This window comes from Diadema antillarum, unplaced genomic scaffold, assembly GCF_040938485.1.
Source record: "Diadema antillarum isolate AM-2024a unplaced genomic scaffold, OU_Dant_1.0 seq00000326_RagTag, whole genome shotgun sequence".
NCBI lineage: Eukaryota > Metazoa > Echinodermata > Echinoidea > Diadematoida > Diadematidae > Diadema > Diadema antillarum.
In genome coordinates, this window is record NW_027271344.1 from 600,370 (window position 1) to 618,204 (window position 17,835).

At 38.5% G+C, this 17,835-nt stretch overlaps 1 protein-coding gene across 1 annotated transcript in view; it reads right to left on the bottom strand.

Moving 5' to 3' along the window:
* Nucleotides 1–6,146: 6,146 nt before the first annotated feature.
* Nucleotides 6,147–17,835, bottom strand: part of LOC139730685 (alpha-(1,6)-fucosyltransferase-like) — a 62,962-nt gene continuing 51,273 nt past the window's right edge. The window contains exons 7-10 of the mRNA XM_071641542.1: nucleotides 10,417–10,663; nucleotides 9,537–9,713; nucleotides 8,720–8,870; nucleotides 6,147–7,910 (exon numbers count right to left, since the gene is read on the bottom strand). Of these exons, the coding sequence (XP_071497643.1) occupies nucleotides 7,578–7,910; nucleotides 8,720–8,870; nucleotides 9,537–9,713; nucleotides 10,417–10,663 (908 nt within the window). The 3' untranslated portion in view covers nucleotides 6,147–7,577. The remainder of the gene's footprint in view (nucleotides 7,911–8,719; nucleotides 8,871–9,536; nucleotides 9,714–10,416; nucleotides 10,664–17,835) is intronic.

The window sequence follows — 17,835 nt, forward strand, 5'->3', positions numbered from 1 at the left end:
TACAAATACATGACATGATTTTTTATCTCTTTGATTCCACAGAATTCAAAACACACAGAATCCATTTGACCATAATGAGTGCAAAATAAAAAGCTTTTAGCACAAAAATGTCCACTTTTACAGTACAATATTGAAACTAGTGTTTCCTTTTATTTTTGAAACTTTCACTCAAATAGTACATCTCATGCCAGTCATTGCTCTATCACAGTGGGTAGTACACTGCTTGATGACCTTTGCAGAATGTGCAATAACAGCTGTTCACACCAATTCCTCTTACATCACCTCATAAAACACACACAAAGTGTAAAATTAAAAAAATAAAATGTTTCCATTCATGCATCATTGATACTTTGGAAATTTGGTTTAACGTGTATCAAGAAAACTCCATTAAAAGGTAGTTCAAAGCATATTACTCCCTGCAGCTAAGGAACAAAGTTATAAATCATAATACATCACAAATGCGGTCATCATCATTAAACGACAAAGGCAACATTTTTCATGAAACCACAGTTAGATATTGCATAACACGCAAGTATCAAAAGTGCTGCAAAGTGGTCATGAAACATTTGGAACAAAATTGAGCACATATTTCACTAAACTGATATGACTCAACACATCACTAAATCCATATAGACACATCTGAATGTGTCAAATTCATATCTACTACAACTGAATACAAAGTTTTTAATGTAAAGATGTTATTTGCAAGACCAATAAAAAGCCACAAATAAGTTTCAAAATTTCTAGACATAACCACAGCTAATTCCTACAATGTCCAATTACAGGGAAATAATATGGAAGATGGCTGGTGGCTTGGTAGATCTACTCAAAAATGGAGCAAAGGGGAGAAAAAAGATAGAAGAGAGAGAGAGAGAGAGAGAGAAAAAGCAAGCAAGTGTACTTGTGAGGGCAAGGTCATGTGTGCGCATATCATTGTGCATGTGACCTGGAGGAAAATACGGGAATTCGTTACCCACACACAATTATAATCATAGTTACTGAGAACATGGTAGCGACACTCGAAATTCACACCAACCTCACTTTTAGCCATGGAATAACTTCCATGGCAGTATGAATTACGCCACTGAAAGATAGTCCTTTTTTCCTGGAAGCACTACAATGCAGGTGGTTTGTGTCTATTAAAAGGATAACATCATGTAACAAGAGACCCGCGGGTCTAGCGCTCACCTGAGTATCGCAAGTTCACCTTTCATGCAGTCACTAATCTAAATTATTCACAGCTCTACCAAAATTTGACCAGGCATTCTGAAGTAGAAGATGAAAATGTACAATAAGGGCCCAAATTTTTAAAGATTCCTTAATTTGGGGAATTGGGGGCCCCCTGGGGCCCTCTGGGTGGGGCATGGTGCCCATTTTGATAAATTGAGATCCTGACCCCCTAAGGATGCTACCTGCCAAGTTTGACGAAAATCTATCATGAGGTTTTCAGGAAGAAGATGACAATGTACGATTCAGGCCCCCATTTGGACCTTTCTAACCAACCCCCCCCCCCCCACCCCTGCCCCCAAGAGGGGCACCCCTGGATCTCCTATGAACAAACTCGAAACTACAGTCATTAATGTACTCACTCATAGTATTATCTTAGCTGTATAACTTCTGATTCTAGAGAAAATTTTTAACGATTCCTTCATTTGGGGGGTTTGGGCCCCCCTGGGGGCCCCCTGGGTGGGACATGGTGCCCATTTTAACAAATTGAGATCCTAACCCCTTAGGGATGCTACCTGCCAAGTTTGGTGAAAATGGGTCATGGGGTTCTAAAAAAGAAGATAAAAATGTACAATTTAGGCCCCATTAGGACCCCTCCTCACCTCCCTCCCCTGGGTCCCAAGGGGGGCACCCCTGATTCTGCCATGAACAAACTTGAAACTGCAGTCATCAATGTACTAACTCATAGTATTAACTTAGCTCCATCACTTCTGGTTCTAGAGAAGAAGATTTTTAAAGATTCCTTAATTTTGGGGGATTTGGGCCCCCTGGGGGTCCCCTGGGGGCCCCCTGGGTGGGGCATGGTGCCCATTTTAACAAATTGAGTTCCTAACCCCCTAGGGATGCTACCTGCCAAGTTTGGTGAAAATGGGTCATGGGGTTCTCAAGAAGAAGATGAAAATGTACAATTTAGGCCCCATTAGAACCCCTCCCCACCCCCCTCCCCTGGGTCCCAAGGGGGGCATCCCTGATTCTGCCATGAACAAACTTGAAACTACAGTCATCAATGAACTAACTCATAGTATTAACTTAGCTCTATCACTTCTGGTTCTAGAGAAGAAGATTTTTAAAGATTCCTTAATTTTGGGGGGTTTGGGCCCCCCTGGGGGCCCCCTGGGTGGGTCATGGTGCCCATTTTAACAAATTGAGTTCCTAACCCCCTAGGGATGCTACCTGCCAAGTTTGATGAAAATCGGTCTTGGAGTTTTCAAGAAGAAGATGAAAATGTAAAAAGTTTACGCACGACGCACGACGGACGACGCACGACGGACGACGGACGACGGACGACGGACGACGGACGACGGACGACGCACGACGCACGACGGACGCCGGACGAAGGGCGATCGCAATAGCTCACTTGAGCCTTTGGCTCAGGTGAGCTAAAAATACCAGGTACATTTGACTGGTATATTCTTCATATTCATATATCCACACTCAAAAAGTAACACATTTACCCTTCTTTTCAAGCATACAATTCTTTGGAGAGATTAATTTTGATGATTTGATGACATTCTCAAGCAATATTTGATGCCTGACTTAAAGGGAAATTCTACTCTGTTTTCAAGTTCTCATGTCATCACCTCATAACCATCACACTGGTTTGCAAATGAAAGTATTGCAATTATGTTACTGGTTAATAATCTAGCTACTGTGGTCCCCCTCTGGAAAAAGAAACAAAACATTATAATCATATTGACAACTGTAGTGTAATATAAAGAATTTGCTGTCTTTGAATTGATCAAAAATAAGGAAATTTGGTGTGCAAGCCAATGAGAGAGGTGATGCAACGAACTTGTGACTTCATGTTGTGTGTCCCAGACAGGTATCAATATTCCATATAAACATAAATATTCCATTATCCCATCACTTTCCTTATTCTTTGTCCGGTTTCAATGAATTTTTCACTGTATGTTTTCACTTCGATACTCCTCTTTCAGCTAAATTCAAGATGGACAAGAGGCGGACTTCAAACACTCATACAGTATGCACCATCTAGCAGAGATACATCACTAAATATCTGCTTTTATTCATACAAACAGATATATGTACCCAAGGCAGCATACACATTAGTGACCCTCCACTACATACTTCTGAATGTTCAGACTAGTGAGGTATATAAATAAACCAACAAAGACCATAGTCAATCACATATCTACTGATAATTGCACAAATGCACTTCAAATAAACTGTTTCTCTCAAAAGAACTTTTATAAATTTCAAGTGTGCTTTGAAATCTTACAGAAAACAAGCAAAGCTACATAAGCCTTGGGAATTTGTAGATAACACGCTAAATGCAAATATATCTTGACAATCTGGTCACATAACAAGAATATCATTATTTAGAAATTTCACTGTAAGTTTCATTTCACATGAAAGAAACTGCAATTACATGATTTTATCCTCATGAGGTTGTACAAAAAAAAAAAAAAAAAATCCTACACATGAATCAAACTATGGTAAGCAAAAAGTGCATTTGCCTGGTTAGAGGTTAAAAGGAAATCTTGTCTCATTTTCCAGCTTGACATCATGGTCATTAACAGTTGCACTGTTTTTCCTTCTCTTTTCCATGTTTATCTGTACACATGCTGTAAGCTTGTCGGAAAAGACGGAAGTCTACATCCTTAGCATATCATCATATGTCTGTAAAGTAGCATCCATACATCAAATGAGCATATGCTCCTTCAAATGTGTTTTCTTATCGTTTGTTTTATCTGTGCGTTATGTCGCCCAATTCAATCAAACTGACATCTTCACTCATGTGCAATAAAGTGCATTTAGGCACCAACATGTTTTCTCTACATCACCACAACTGATAATTTATTGACAAAACAATGAGTGTCAATGTGTTCCATCCCAGAATGCATAAAATCTTTTCTCAGAAGAAAAAATAATAAAGCAGGAAGAGCGTGATGGTAAGGAAGGTGTCGGAGGGCAGATGATATGAATTTGACTTAATCTTAGTAATCCACCACTGCCTAAATTTGGAATAGACCGTTTCTGTAATGTATTACAATACATGGATGTTTCTTTCCTACAGCCTACTAATGATGCATTTTTACTCACCAGCTCCCTCCAATGAAGTTCCATTGGTAGGAATCCACTTAGTTATTGCTAGGATGGGCAAGCCTTGGGCAAGCTTTGTGGTTGTTAAGGGCAACTTTTGTGACAAAGCATGCATACAATTTGAATACATTTCAGAACTGGTCTATTGAGTATGTACTAGCACTTACAATGCAAAGAGATGAATGCAAACTACTAGTGATGTACTAATGCTATCATTAAAGGGATGGTATAGTATTGGTTAAGATGAGGATACAGCTTTTAACTTTTTGCGAGATATTCAGAAACTACTTTACTACTACTACTAACTTATAAAAAGTGTATGATTCTAAGAGGAATTCAATGCTCATTTGATGAAAATCGGTTGTAAAATGGTTGAAATATCAAAAAAAAAACCCAAAACAACAACACATAAACGATACTAGTAAAAGGTCGGTCCCACCTTTAATTAGGATCACTTTGTTGTGGATATCTCAGCCATTTCAGTTTTCATCAAATAACTTTTGAACTCCTCTTAAAATTGTATGCTTTTTAATATTTTGTAAGAGGTTTCTCATCATCTCACAGAAAAAGCTGGAAACCTGAAGCTCCATCTCAGCCAAAACCATACCCTCCCTTTAAAACTGCATGATTATTGTAGTCAAGTTAGCACCAACTTCACTGGGAAAAATATGTTCCTGCCAAAAAAATAGTGATTTATATCGTAAATACAAAGAATAATTTGCGCCATCATTCTTGATTTGGTCAAATGACTGATCTCCAAACATGATCCATGAAAAATACATTATTTATTTTTTTTTCTTTTTTGCTACAGAATAGTTACCACATGATTTCACATAATCATTTCAAATGATCAAAGAAACATTCATGATTATAGATGCAAAGACCCCTGATGGACATTGGGGATAATATTGTGGTTAAGAGTTAAGAATGAAAAAAAAAAAGAAGAACAATTTTTGTCTTTGTAATCCATGATTCAATAAATAGTATTAGTAAATTGCCACTACATAATAACGCTCCATACTGCTTTGGCACAGTCAGCTTTTTTGAACACGGTTATCCTTTTGAACATGATTTCAGTTACCCATAGGTTTCTAATACACATATATATGTATTTTGTGTCAAATATCATACTAAAAGGTATAAGTAAAACATGATGTACACTTACTTCTTCCATTTACTCTAAAGCATATCAAAAACAGTCTTGCAACTGTTGTGCAGTCCCTAAAGTGACACATATTTATGAATTTATGGCCAATTAATTTAGCCAGAATGAGTGTGTGTGTGTGTGTGTGTGTTTATACATCTAGTGTACCTCAAGAAGCTTTTTGCATTGAGTTATGCACTCCGTCAGTCGCTCATGTTGAAGGTTCACAGCACACACAACTGCGAGTGTATCATTCTACCAATTGTTCTACAATACACTCACTGTTCTACCTTTGAGTGCAAGCCACTATGGCAGGCCAAATGTGCAGCAAATGTGGGCTTATTGTTCTGTTACACTACACAATGCATTGTCCAGAAAAAAAAATGCAGCTATGGTTGAGTATTTCGTCATACACCTTCAAGTTTTTCTAACTGGGAATAGACTCTTGTCACCATGGCTTGATTTGATCCTACATTCACTGAATTCTCCTCCTCTCTTAAAATGAGTTTTATACAAAGTTTCCATTTTGTTTTACTGATGTCTCTTCTAGTTTAAGCAGTGAAAATAACATGCCTTGTACTGTCACAGTGAAGTTCTCATCCATCCAAATCCAGATTAAATGGGTGGTAAATGTATGTGTAATATATTTTGATATTGATATATATACATGCATATATCAAAACTCACAAGGTGGAAAGTAAATGAAGTCCGCAGTCCTGATAAAATATCTCAGTATATTTCAAGTCCGACAAGGAGTGAATCTTTCACAGTGAATCTTTCAAGATCAGACAAGACATACACTTGAATTAAAAAAAAAAAAAATCTGTATGAATCTCCATGAAGAGAGAGTGATATATTCTTTGTTCAAACATTTGCCATCTTCCTTGCTACACATTCAAACAAACATTTCATCACCAAATCATGATTGACGCATTCAGCATAAAAGAAGGAGCAATTGTCTTCCATCATAATCTAGGTCATATAGTAGTACATTTATCTATATATAATCACTCTCTGCATAATTTCTATGATACAGATAGTACAAAAATTTTGGTATTCACAATTCCATCATTTTGATTATAAAAAAAATCACTTTACATCCCTGTTTACACATTACAAACCACTATCTACAGTAATTAGAAAATTAGGCACAATTCTGATACAATGACACAGACATGATCACAAATACATATAATACTGAATCATTTTCCTTTACAATGCTCTCTGCTATATATATATATTTTTTTTTGAAGGAAACTGTATTCTTTGCACATATTTCCTCTTTCACTCAAATGAAACATGAGCTGGCTCACATTACAATGTCAGCTGCAAAATCTTGCAAACTTGAGATGTATTTGTGGATGTAACTGATACTTTCACCTGTAATATTCACATCTGAACGCCATTTGACTTCCACAGTAATAAAGGAAAGTTCTTGTATGTGTGTTGTATGTGTTTATGTCTGCTGTTGAGTGTGTTTGTGTTGCTGTTGTTGTTGTGTGTGTGTGTGTGTGTGTGTGTGTATACATTCTATGTCTTCTTTATTGCCATCATTATAAAGCAAAATATAAAAGAATGTTTCTTTTCTTCTTGTTTTCCATTCCTTCACACAAAATACTATTAAATGGGATGTATATTCAAACAAGTTAAGAGAACACTGTCGCATATCAAGGGATTAATGCAACCTACAGGTTGGTAAAATGGCAAGTAACACGGACATTGTACACAACCAAGAATGAGATGTTTTTTTTTCAGTACACATTAAACAGTGTCTCTTAAATACACACACAATTTTCCTGTGCAACCTTTTCAGATATGTGCACCAGTAATGAGATGAACATGACTAGTTTTCTGTGAAAAGTTCTAGTCTCTGAGCAAATTTTCATGATGGCACACGAAACACACAAGAGAGTTTAATGTGTGCCCTTCAATTACTGACAAACCAACAATCTGTGTTTGCTCATCAAATATTAGATGTGCAAAGAAGACAAGAACTCTGGCGACTTGGATCTTGCAGCTCTAACACCTCCGTCAAAATGATTGTAGCATTGTACAACAAATAGGCCACTCATGCAAATGTCCAAATTCAAATTTACACGCAATCCCCACCCAACACTGCCTCCCCTGTACAAGCAATTCTGGGTTATAAATTGAAGTCCTTGGCTGCCTCGTACGCTGGCATCCTAACAATATCAGTTTTATCCTCTACTTTGTAGGAAGGGTAGAGTCCAGCACGCCGTGGTGTTATGCGGTGGTTGGTCCCCTTTGAATACCCATCCCAGTGGTTGCCCGCTACCCCGATCACATCACCCGGCTGCAGCTCAATCTCGTCCGCTCCGCGTGGCTTGTGGGGGTACAGTGCTATCTGCTCGTGGGCATTCTGTCCACCAAAGTAGTAGATGTCATCAAGGGAGCGGAAGTTGGAGGCAGCATTTGGGTGCAAGTACTGCATCATCTCATAGGCTACACGACAGACCTGGAATATGTTAAAGCAAATAAAAATTGTGCAAAAAGAGGCATTAGCGAGAAAAACTGGACCTAAAAGTTGAGGGGATCATACACAGTTTGTGCACTAAAACTGACCTCGCATCCAATTCTACTAGTAAATGACCAATCGATCATTTCTGATACGTCATAAACATTACATGGGGAACCGTTTCAATTTCATGGTACTTTAATCGCGGGGTTGTCATGGTCTACTGAATGTGTAAGTGGTACTGCATTTTTTATGAGACCCTGCCATAGTGCTTGCACACTTTTCCTGTTTTCCTGCGCTGCTTTTCTCTTCCTAGGTGTGTAAATGCGTACCCAGTAGGAAGATGTTAATGAGGTTGGAGTTAAAAAGTGATGAGACAGTCAGACTGAAATGCTCCCAAGGGAAATTGAGTGAATGCACTGTACATGTTGGTTTCTTTCCATTCCATTACATTATGATGATAATGATAATAAGAGTGGCTACTTAGGTAGTGCACAGGTTCACCTTTTGGTGCTGCTCACAGCACTTCAAGAAAAGTGTGTGTACAAAACATAAGAGAGCAGGTAAAAAAAAAAAATAACACACAAGCCACCCCCCCCCCCCAAAAAAAGACGAGGAACATTGTGAAAAACACTGTTTGTGATTGTTAATTATTCAAATGCAAATGACAACTGGTTGTAAAAAGAGTAAATAGCAGAATTTTTTAGATAATGAATTGTCTCATTGCCATAATCACAGAACAAATACCAAAACATCTCTTGACCGAAAGAAATGTGGAGGTAATGTTTTCTTTCTTCTCTTCAACAAACCTGGGAGGAAAACGTGCAAACGAGAAAATCACATCTGGACAAGAAGTGGATGTCAATGATCACACCACGAAGAGAGTCCTCCGAGTATCTTGAAGAAAGGCCAGCTGATTTGGAGATGTCGTTGTCGCTCACAAACACATAACTGGGAAATCTGTTTGGGTTGGAAAATCCAAAAATGAAAATTCAGGGTACTATTAAATTGATGCAGGATTCTAATAAACATAGCTGGAAACTGAATTACTTCTGTCAAGCCAACTCATAACTAATTTACATCCTTGATATGATAATCCATGCCACCTACATGAAAGTAATCCGATTCACAGAATTTGCATCTGATTAATTCAAGTTGATCAAAAATCAATTGGTTCATTTCACACTGACAAATTACACAAGCCACAGTATTATCCTTGCCATGGTAGTAGATATGCTCATTTTGCTACATTGGGTGCAAGTGTGACATGACACTGTAACTGCTGACCTACTTCAATAGTAATTGTATTATCTAACAGAGAAAAATACCATGAATGAAATCAAGCTTCAATAAAAACATGACAAATATGCCAATGTTCCTGTTTTATTTTCAAGCGAATACTGAGATATATTCAGCTGGCTATCTAACCATGACATGCATGCACTGTTTAACAGAAGCATGAGCTAATTTATCCACTAGAAGGTATCACAAGGAAGGATGGCTATCTCAGAATCTCTGATTTAATGATAAGCATCCGTCCATCCATCCATCCATCCATCCATCCAATCCATCCATCCATCCATCCATCCACCCCCATCCATCCATCATCGGGAGAGATGCACTCACTTCCTCTTTGCTTCCTTGAGCAGACTGGCATCGTCTGTGGCAAGGTAGATTCTCCTGGTGGGCACCTCCTGTATCCTCTCCAGCCTCTGGTAGTATTCCTCGGCGTGGAACATGTATTCCTCGATGCCATGGAAGGCTGCCTCCGTGCCCACCTTGTCAGTACGCCTTACATGGAGTCTGCGAGGAGGATGAGAACAGTGTTGTTGGATAAGATGAACCAATGTCATCATTTCTTGTGCAATATTCACTGGGGGCTCACATAGTACACTTTGTCATGAGAGTGATTGGGATAACATTAGTTGCAACAAATTGAAAGGGAGTAGTTCTATTAGGTTAAACTAGAAGCATTTGGAGAGTGCAAGCCTCCACAAAAGCCATTATTTCACAAATGCCATAAAACTCTGCATGCAGCTCTTAAAAAACAACAACAAACAAACAAACACAACTTGGACTAGATCATGACCTGGACTACCATCAAAAGCTAATCACCTGTTCCTTTACCCAAACAAACCTATCTTGAATACTCCATCAAAATCTGTTCATTTGTTTTTGAGTAACATTACTAACAGACAAACAAACAAACAAAAACAAATGCTACTAAAAAAAACAAAAAACAAACAAAAACAAAACAAAACTCCTTGGCAGAAGTAACAACAATGTAAGGTGTAAAGGTAGCCGGAAAGCAGAAGTAATTGTTCATCATAATGGATTGGAGAAGCAGTACTATTCGTAGTTGTATTAGAATATTAGCTTTAGTAGCAGTTTTAATAGAAGTTCTAGGTAAAGTAGTATATCATGCTGTAGGAGCAGTAGCAATCTGCAGTACATGACATAATGTGTGAGGGAGCAGACATTGACTCTATCTGGAAGAAGAACTGACCCGACGATGGGATTCTCAAATCCCAATAGCCCCGTCATCTTCTGTATATCCTCCTCCAGAGCCGGCTGGGGTCGCTGGATATACGTCATGATCTGACCCATCCACCAAACGATGGGATGGCTGTGTAGCCTCATCAGCCTGGCGGATAGGTCCTCCGGAATGGCCAGGGGGAGGAAGTCTGGCCTCGGGTGAAGGCCATCGACGATGGGGAGCTCGATCACCTGGATATGCTCAATTGTACCAGGAGCTGTAGAATCAAGCAAAAAGTGACATATGGCGATTACATATTGGCATGGTGCATACAATTCTGTACGTAATGATGCTTTATAACATATACAGTCTTACCACTGTCTATCCTTGTCAGAGCCAGTAAAGACTTGCCAAATATCAAGTCAGATGATACTCTGAGTGTTAAGGCATGTAGCCAACAGATGATAATCTTGTATGACGTCAATAGAGACAACCAAGCTGTATTTCCTTTAAACTCATCAATCAGCATTATCTCTGCACTCATTCCACATTTGGAAAGAAGAATGTCTCTGGATAGTTTTACCTCCAAAACTATTTGTCATTTCAGAGCAAAAATAAGTTCAATGCTACAAACTTCTTGAAACTCTTCAGCATTCTATATAGCCATGTCATTATGATTGTAAGTTTGAATACAAAAATCAAACGGACACAAAAATACAGAGTGGATTATCAACATATAGAAATAGAAGTGATAGCTGTCTTTCCTAATCTGTGAGAAGCAACATAAATCACCCAGTGGGACATCAAGACAATGACTATGCTGGGTCTTTAACCCTCTATTTCACTTTTCACAGGGCATTCTGGAGCTGATTCAAGGATGAGACATCATTTAATTAATTAGCCACCCTGGCTGAAAATCTGCCTAGGGTAGATGAGTCCAGTCAATATAAATATCACAGCATGGTGAACAAATTTATGTGGCACATTGACAGTAAGCTGGCATAATATCAAACAGATTAAACAGTGGATGTTTCCTTTCAAATACATACAAAACAATAAAGTTGTAGACTTTAGACAATTTCACATGCTTCTATGCAGCAGTGATATCATCCCATGCAGTCCAGTCACACCCCTCTTTCCCCAGCTCTTTCCTCAAAACACACCTCCAAATTAAACACATCCTGCCATACACACAGTTTGTTAGAAAAAAACAGTGGCAATACAAAGCAAATGTAACATATACTATGCAAACTGACACATCTGCACCACACACATGCTTTTACACTATCCTATAAAAGCCCACACACACTCACACACGATCACACACACACACACACACACCCTGGTAACAATGAAACTGATATAGCAGCACATATGAAAGGATCTGAACATCTGATACCTAGATGATGCCCTTATAACTTATTAAGTAAAGTAGCTGTACTTGGTGGCAGAGTGCCAAGAGATCCATTTCCATCTCAGACAAACATCTCTCAATCTCTATCTTCCATCAACCTTTCCCCACACACTCCTCCGGGGGAAGAGTTGCACCTCTCAAACTAAATGTAGATTAAAACTGTGTGACTGAAAAACTGCATTTAAATTCTCAGGAAGTATTCAACCAGGGAGGTGGGAATGATTCAAGTGCCCCCCATTTCAAGTTCTATCACTTAAAATACAGTCAAACCTGTCTATAGCAGCCACCCAAGGGAGATGGAAAATGTGACTGTTATATACACAGCTGGCCACTATAGACAGGGTCTTTTAACATGCCTTTTCTGGATGGGGGGCGGGGGGGGGGGGGGGTGAGTGTTTGTTAGTGGCAGTATACGGCAGGTGGCTGCTATAGACAGGTGGCCGCTGAGGCAGGTTTAGCCATATTTCATCGATCTCTGCCACACAGGTTTGACGTTCATGCATCTACAATGTACAGTAGACACTGAAAAGATTCTGCTCATTGTTTATTGAGGTGGTACATAACACTTGTCAATGCAACAAAACTACAACTGGTGCTCTCTGTGCACATTACTCAAATAGGTTCCTATCACTGAAAGTTCTTACCAAGTCTCTCATTTGAGGCCTCTCACGAATGTGTCAATCAACAATGTTTTTGAAGCTTTTTTGTAACTAACGTAATTGTGAGTATGATGTCCTAATACTAGGCACATACAATATACTTTTAGTGTTTTCACTTTCAAGAATATCTCTCGGCTTGTAAGATTTGCAAAATGAACAAACAAAAGGTATTTATAACACAAATGTGTAGTATATCAACTGTAAGGTAAGAAATAGCTAACTTTTCATTTTGAAAAGTTAATAAGAACTTGTGTGGTTTTCAATTGCCAATTCATCCAATCATGAAATTGTCTTACAAGTCCGAACTCATGAAACATTACACTCCCAAGCACATGGTACAATCATCCCTGGGGTAACAAGACCTCATATCTCCAATGGCATTGGATATACATTGTATGTCATATATGATACATTTATATATAAAAAAACCTCCTAACTCACCTCTGAAATGTGAAAATATGGACTGAGTTTGAAGACATTACAATTATTGATGTAATCCCAACACTGTTTCTACATTACAGCAACACTGCTGTATTTTCTAAAAATGTTGTGAAAGTGAAATTTTTTGTCATTTTGTAGTTTTTTATCATTCATTGCTGGTATTTCATTTGACTAAAAAAAAAAACACAAAAAAAAAAAACTTATCCTTCACTTATGCCCTATCTCAGTTTGATACATCAAGTTGTTTATTTCAACTGCAAAATCATCAAAAGTCTAAAAATTTGCTTAATATATATCTGCTTCTGAAATTGGCAAGACATTTCAGACAATCTTAAATTCCTGCTCCTTTTTTGACAATAGCAAATTTTAGCACATTTCTTTCTGATTTTGTGCAGATCTAATTAATTTAACCAGTTTCATCTGATCTCTATCTAATTATGGAATATGCAGTAAAATTCAGGGATGCCAATTCAACGAAGATGACGTGATGAGTCCTGCAGAAAAATCATGAGGACTTGACAGGTTTTGAAGGCTTCTGAGGAAAATACTGGTGCTCCGTACAGAGACACCACCTTGCCTCGATTTTCTGAGGGCTATGATGGATTTTAGGGAAAGGGTTAAGATATATATGGGACGGGGGGGGGGGCGGGGGGGAAGATACCATCGAATAACTGAGTAACAGCAAGCTTCGTTCCCTTTGTTTCCCATGGATGTACATGTAAGGGGTTAGGATTTCACTTGAATTATGTCTAGTTAGCCTTGACAGGCAAGGAAGAGCAACATCCTCTATTATACGCTAACCATTCCTGTTGCATTTCTACCAATCTTTCGAACAGAGGGTGCACTGTGGAATTAGCTACATGTACAATGTATGAGGTACTTGGCAAATTCAAATGGACACTGTTACAATGGGTAAGAACAGAGTAGCGCACTAATCGCTTCACAAACTCTACCCTGACATTCCGTGTATTTGAATAGAAATGAAGGGACACTTATCACACCATCCAATAATCTTTTGTTACACTGATTTGGTAAAATTGTAAATCTTGATTGAGTCCTTCCCTTGACGGGTTTCCATGGATTGTAAATTTTCAGGGACAAAAGGTAACATTTCTCTGATTATCTACTCATACCTGCCAACCCTAGAATTCAATAAACAGGTATGAATGGGAGAAATACTGCAAAAACTAGGAATTTCATCCAACTCCTTCACATCAGTAAGTGCTTACAAAAATATGATTAAGAGGTAGAATAAAGCTTCTTTTCTCTCTAAGATGGGTATATTATTGGTCGAGATGAGGGTTTAGGTTTAAACTTTTTTAAAGATTATTTGAAACAACCTGTACAAAATGTAAAATAGCATACAATTCCAAGAGGAATGAAAAGTTTATTTGATGTAAATTGGTTTAATTCCTTTTAATTCCTTTCAGAATTGTATGCTCTTTATATTTCATATACATGGTTTTTAAATCTTGCAAAAAGATAAAACCTGGATTCCCAACTCAACCTGAACTGTATCATCCCTTTAAGAATCTTAAGTACTCCTATTAAACAAGAATAGTTGGCAGTTATTAACTTGGAAACCATCTAATATTTATTTATGGCATCATTTACCACTAGTCTCCTCTGTCTTTATACAGGGAATCGCAAAGTGTGTGTAGATGCACTGAAGCAGACATACGTATTGTAATATGTTGTTGACTCATGAAGTGTGTGTTATGGGCTGATGCAGCCATCACCCATGACATCCTAACCAGTCATTACTTCCTCTTATCTATTCTAAATGACACACTCATGGAAATGGTAATGACACTTGGGGGGGTGGGGGGGGAGAAGAAACAGTCCGTAACTTGAGCTTCAAAATAACATTTAATCTCCATTGTATCCTCTCTGTACCACCATCTCACAGTATGTCATCAATGAAATTGTGATATAACTATCCAATGAACCCAAAGAATAAAATACAATGCATTATTATTCATCTATGAAAGCATCTACATACAACATAAGTTATCTGTACTATTAGACAGAGGGAGTGGCCAAGAGTAGCCATGCCCTACCCCACATCTATTTGAGGACCATGATATCTTTAAAATAACTCTGCAGGAAGAAGATGGTCCATGACACAACATTTACAAAAGTAACAGCTCATAAGAAGCAAACTGTGAGCATCGCTTTCAAACCAGGCATGCTGCAAGCCCGACTGTACATTTGTCTGACATCATATCAATAAAGTGTCCTTTCTTACCTAAACCCAATCTAAAGAATCACCGATGTGTGCCGTCGACTTTGCACAGTAACGGTACCTACACTGTACATAACTTCAAAATTTGACCAGAAGGCATACTCATTTCTACCTCACTCTCCCCTACTGGTTTTCCACTGAAGCCATGTGCATAAAACCATGCTTAATGAAACCACAGTATCAATAATGTAGATACCGTTAGTGCACCAGTTTTCGACAGGACCCAGATTTCGACACCCAGCAGATAATTCTTATTAAATTTTATACTCAATACAAATGTCTGACTTCAACAATCAACCAAATTATCAATCACATTTCTAGTCTTATATAAACACCGTTTGTCACTTGTCATCATAATCCGACAGTAGAATATTTAGGAGAAAAGCAACACAGTGTCAGCAGAAATTTTGATGTCAGCCATTTTTAGGGTTCAAACAATATGACGCATTTTGTAAACATCGCCGTAAAATGAAATTCACCCATGCCGGTTATCTTACTTGAGTATCAGTTTATTTGCCAAATCCTGATGTTTGATTTCATAATCGTCTTTAGTAATTTCATGGCTGAATTCGTGATAAATGAGCAAACTTGTAGAAAGAGTTGGCTTTGAGAATGTGGCACCAGATTTCGACATTCCCATATTAAGACACGTTATAGAGGAAACAACAAGTTCTTGCGCCGGTACTTTGCTGGTTTGCGTCCACAATGCAGTGTATGCGTACTGTACGCGCCATGTGATTTATGTGTGATGCGCGCTGTGATTGTGTCGAAAAATGATGCTGGGTGTCGAAATCTGATGTCAGCGACAGCGTGATGGAAATCGCTAAAATTGATCACGAGTGCATTCAAACTGGAATTCGCTCAAGGCATATTATTATTGGCCTTTGTAGCTCAACTTCATATCGAAATTCCGAGGTAAAACGGTGCAGTATTGTTGGTAAACAAGGAAATGTGTTAAAGTGTCGAAAACCGGTACCCTAACTGTACTACTCGTATTACAATTTACAGAGTGAAAATTAAAACTGACCAATCAACCAAGGAGCATCCTACTGGACTATTATTTGACCTTTCAAAATGATCTTTCAATCCCTGTCCAGGCAGAATCCTGATTAGCGACACTGACAAGCGTAATGCAACAACACATCTCATATCTTTCGGCATTATGTGACCTTGAGCATTGGCCCTTGACTTCAAATTAATTTATCAAATCATCACTTGAAGTGCATTAGAATGACAAGATAAAAATGATGCACAGGTCTGAGTGTATCAGTACAAATTGTGTACGCAAGGTAACTATGGAATGCTTTGCCACAAGGCGAAGCCGAGTGGGTTTAGGCTAAATTTTACAGTTACCGCAAGCACACAAGTCCTACTAATCTAATGCACGAATAGACATGTGCATCATCTGTTTTATAGAATGGGCAATTTCCCCCCCCCCCCCCCCCCCCCCCCGAAATCCATTTTTTGATCATGTAACCTGATGGCAAATGTACTGAATGCATATATTTTCTTTTGGCTTGCCATATAGATCAAACTGTGTAACAGTAATCACTGATGCATGAAAATTGTTTCTGATGCATGGCTACCTAGCCATCTCTTGTAAGTGCGTGTTTATACGCTGTGTTACAATTGTACAAATACACGCAATAGTGTGTTTACTGTGCCTATTGAACATGCTGTCAGTACAAACTGATCGCACGATTCTCTTGACTTCTTCTATAAACAGATGACATTTAATGAGAAAAGAGAGAAGGAAGGAAGAGAAATAATTGTAATCGCCATGTACATTCTATCCAATGGACCAGTTCTGTAATGTATTCAGATCTTATGCATGCTTTGTTCACAAAAGTTGCCAATAGCAACCACTGAGCCTGACAGAGGCTTGCCCTACCTAGCAACAACTAAGTGAAATCCTGCCTATGGAACTTTGGAGGGAGCAGGTGAATGACATGCTTCATTAGAGGATGTAGGTAAAGAATCATCCATAAACTGTAATACATTAGGCTGCGTTCACATAGAAATATACGGTATTCGGTATTCGGTATTCGGTATTCGCTATTCGCTATTCGGGCACCCAGTACACCATCACCCGCACCGTCAACTCGCCATCCCATGCAGTGCGGATTTCTTCCTCCTAGATCCCAGCAAATCTTATTAACAATTTCTAAACTGCATCAGAATTTCAGTCTACATGCTTATTTTTGCTAAAGGGCAAATCCAGACCAAAATTGTCATTATTTCATAAACGAGAGACGGTATATGTTGCAAGAAAATCGAACAAGCGCGATTCCCACTATGCTATACTATTCTATGCTATTCGGTACTTTCGAATAGTGCCCTCTTATGCGAACCGGTGTTAGGAAATCCTATCGTTCGATTCAAGCTATTCGCGTGCCCTCGAAAACAAGCCCCGAATACCCGAATAGTATACTTCTATGTGAACGCAGCCTTACAGAAATGGTCTGTTGTCATGTTGTTTCAGCCAAAAATTCTTTGACATGTTGACAACTTATGACTCCTATAATGTGAAGCGGTTGGCTTACCCACACACCAATGGCTCTGTGCCTAGGCAAGATGTTTTCTTTGACAACACATCAGCTATATTGAGCACATTGCCTATGCAGAGTTGACAGTGTATGATAGAACCTCTTTTCTTCTTTGCTAAAAGTGTTTGCAGAATTCCCTACATG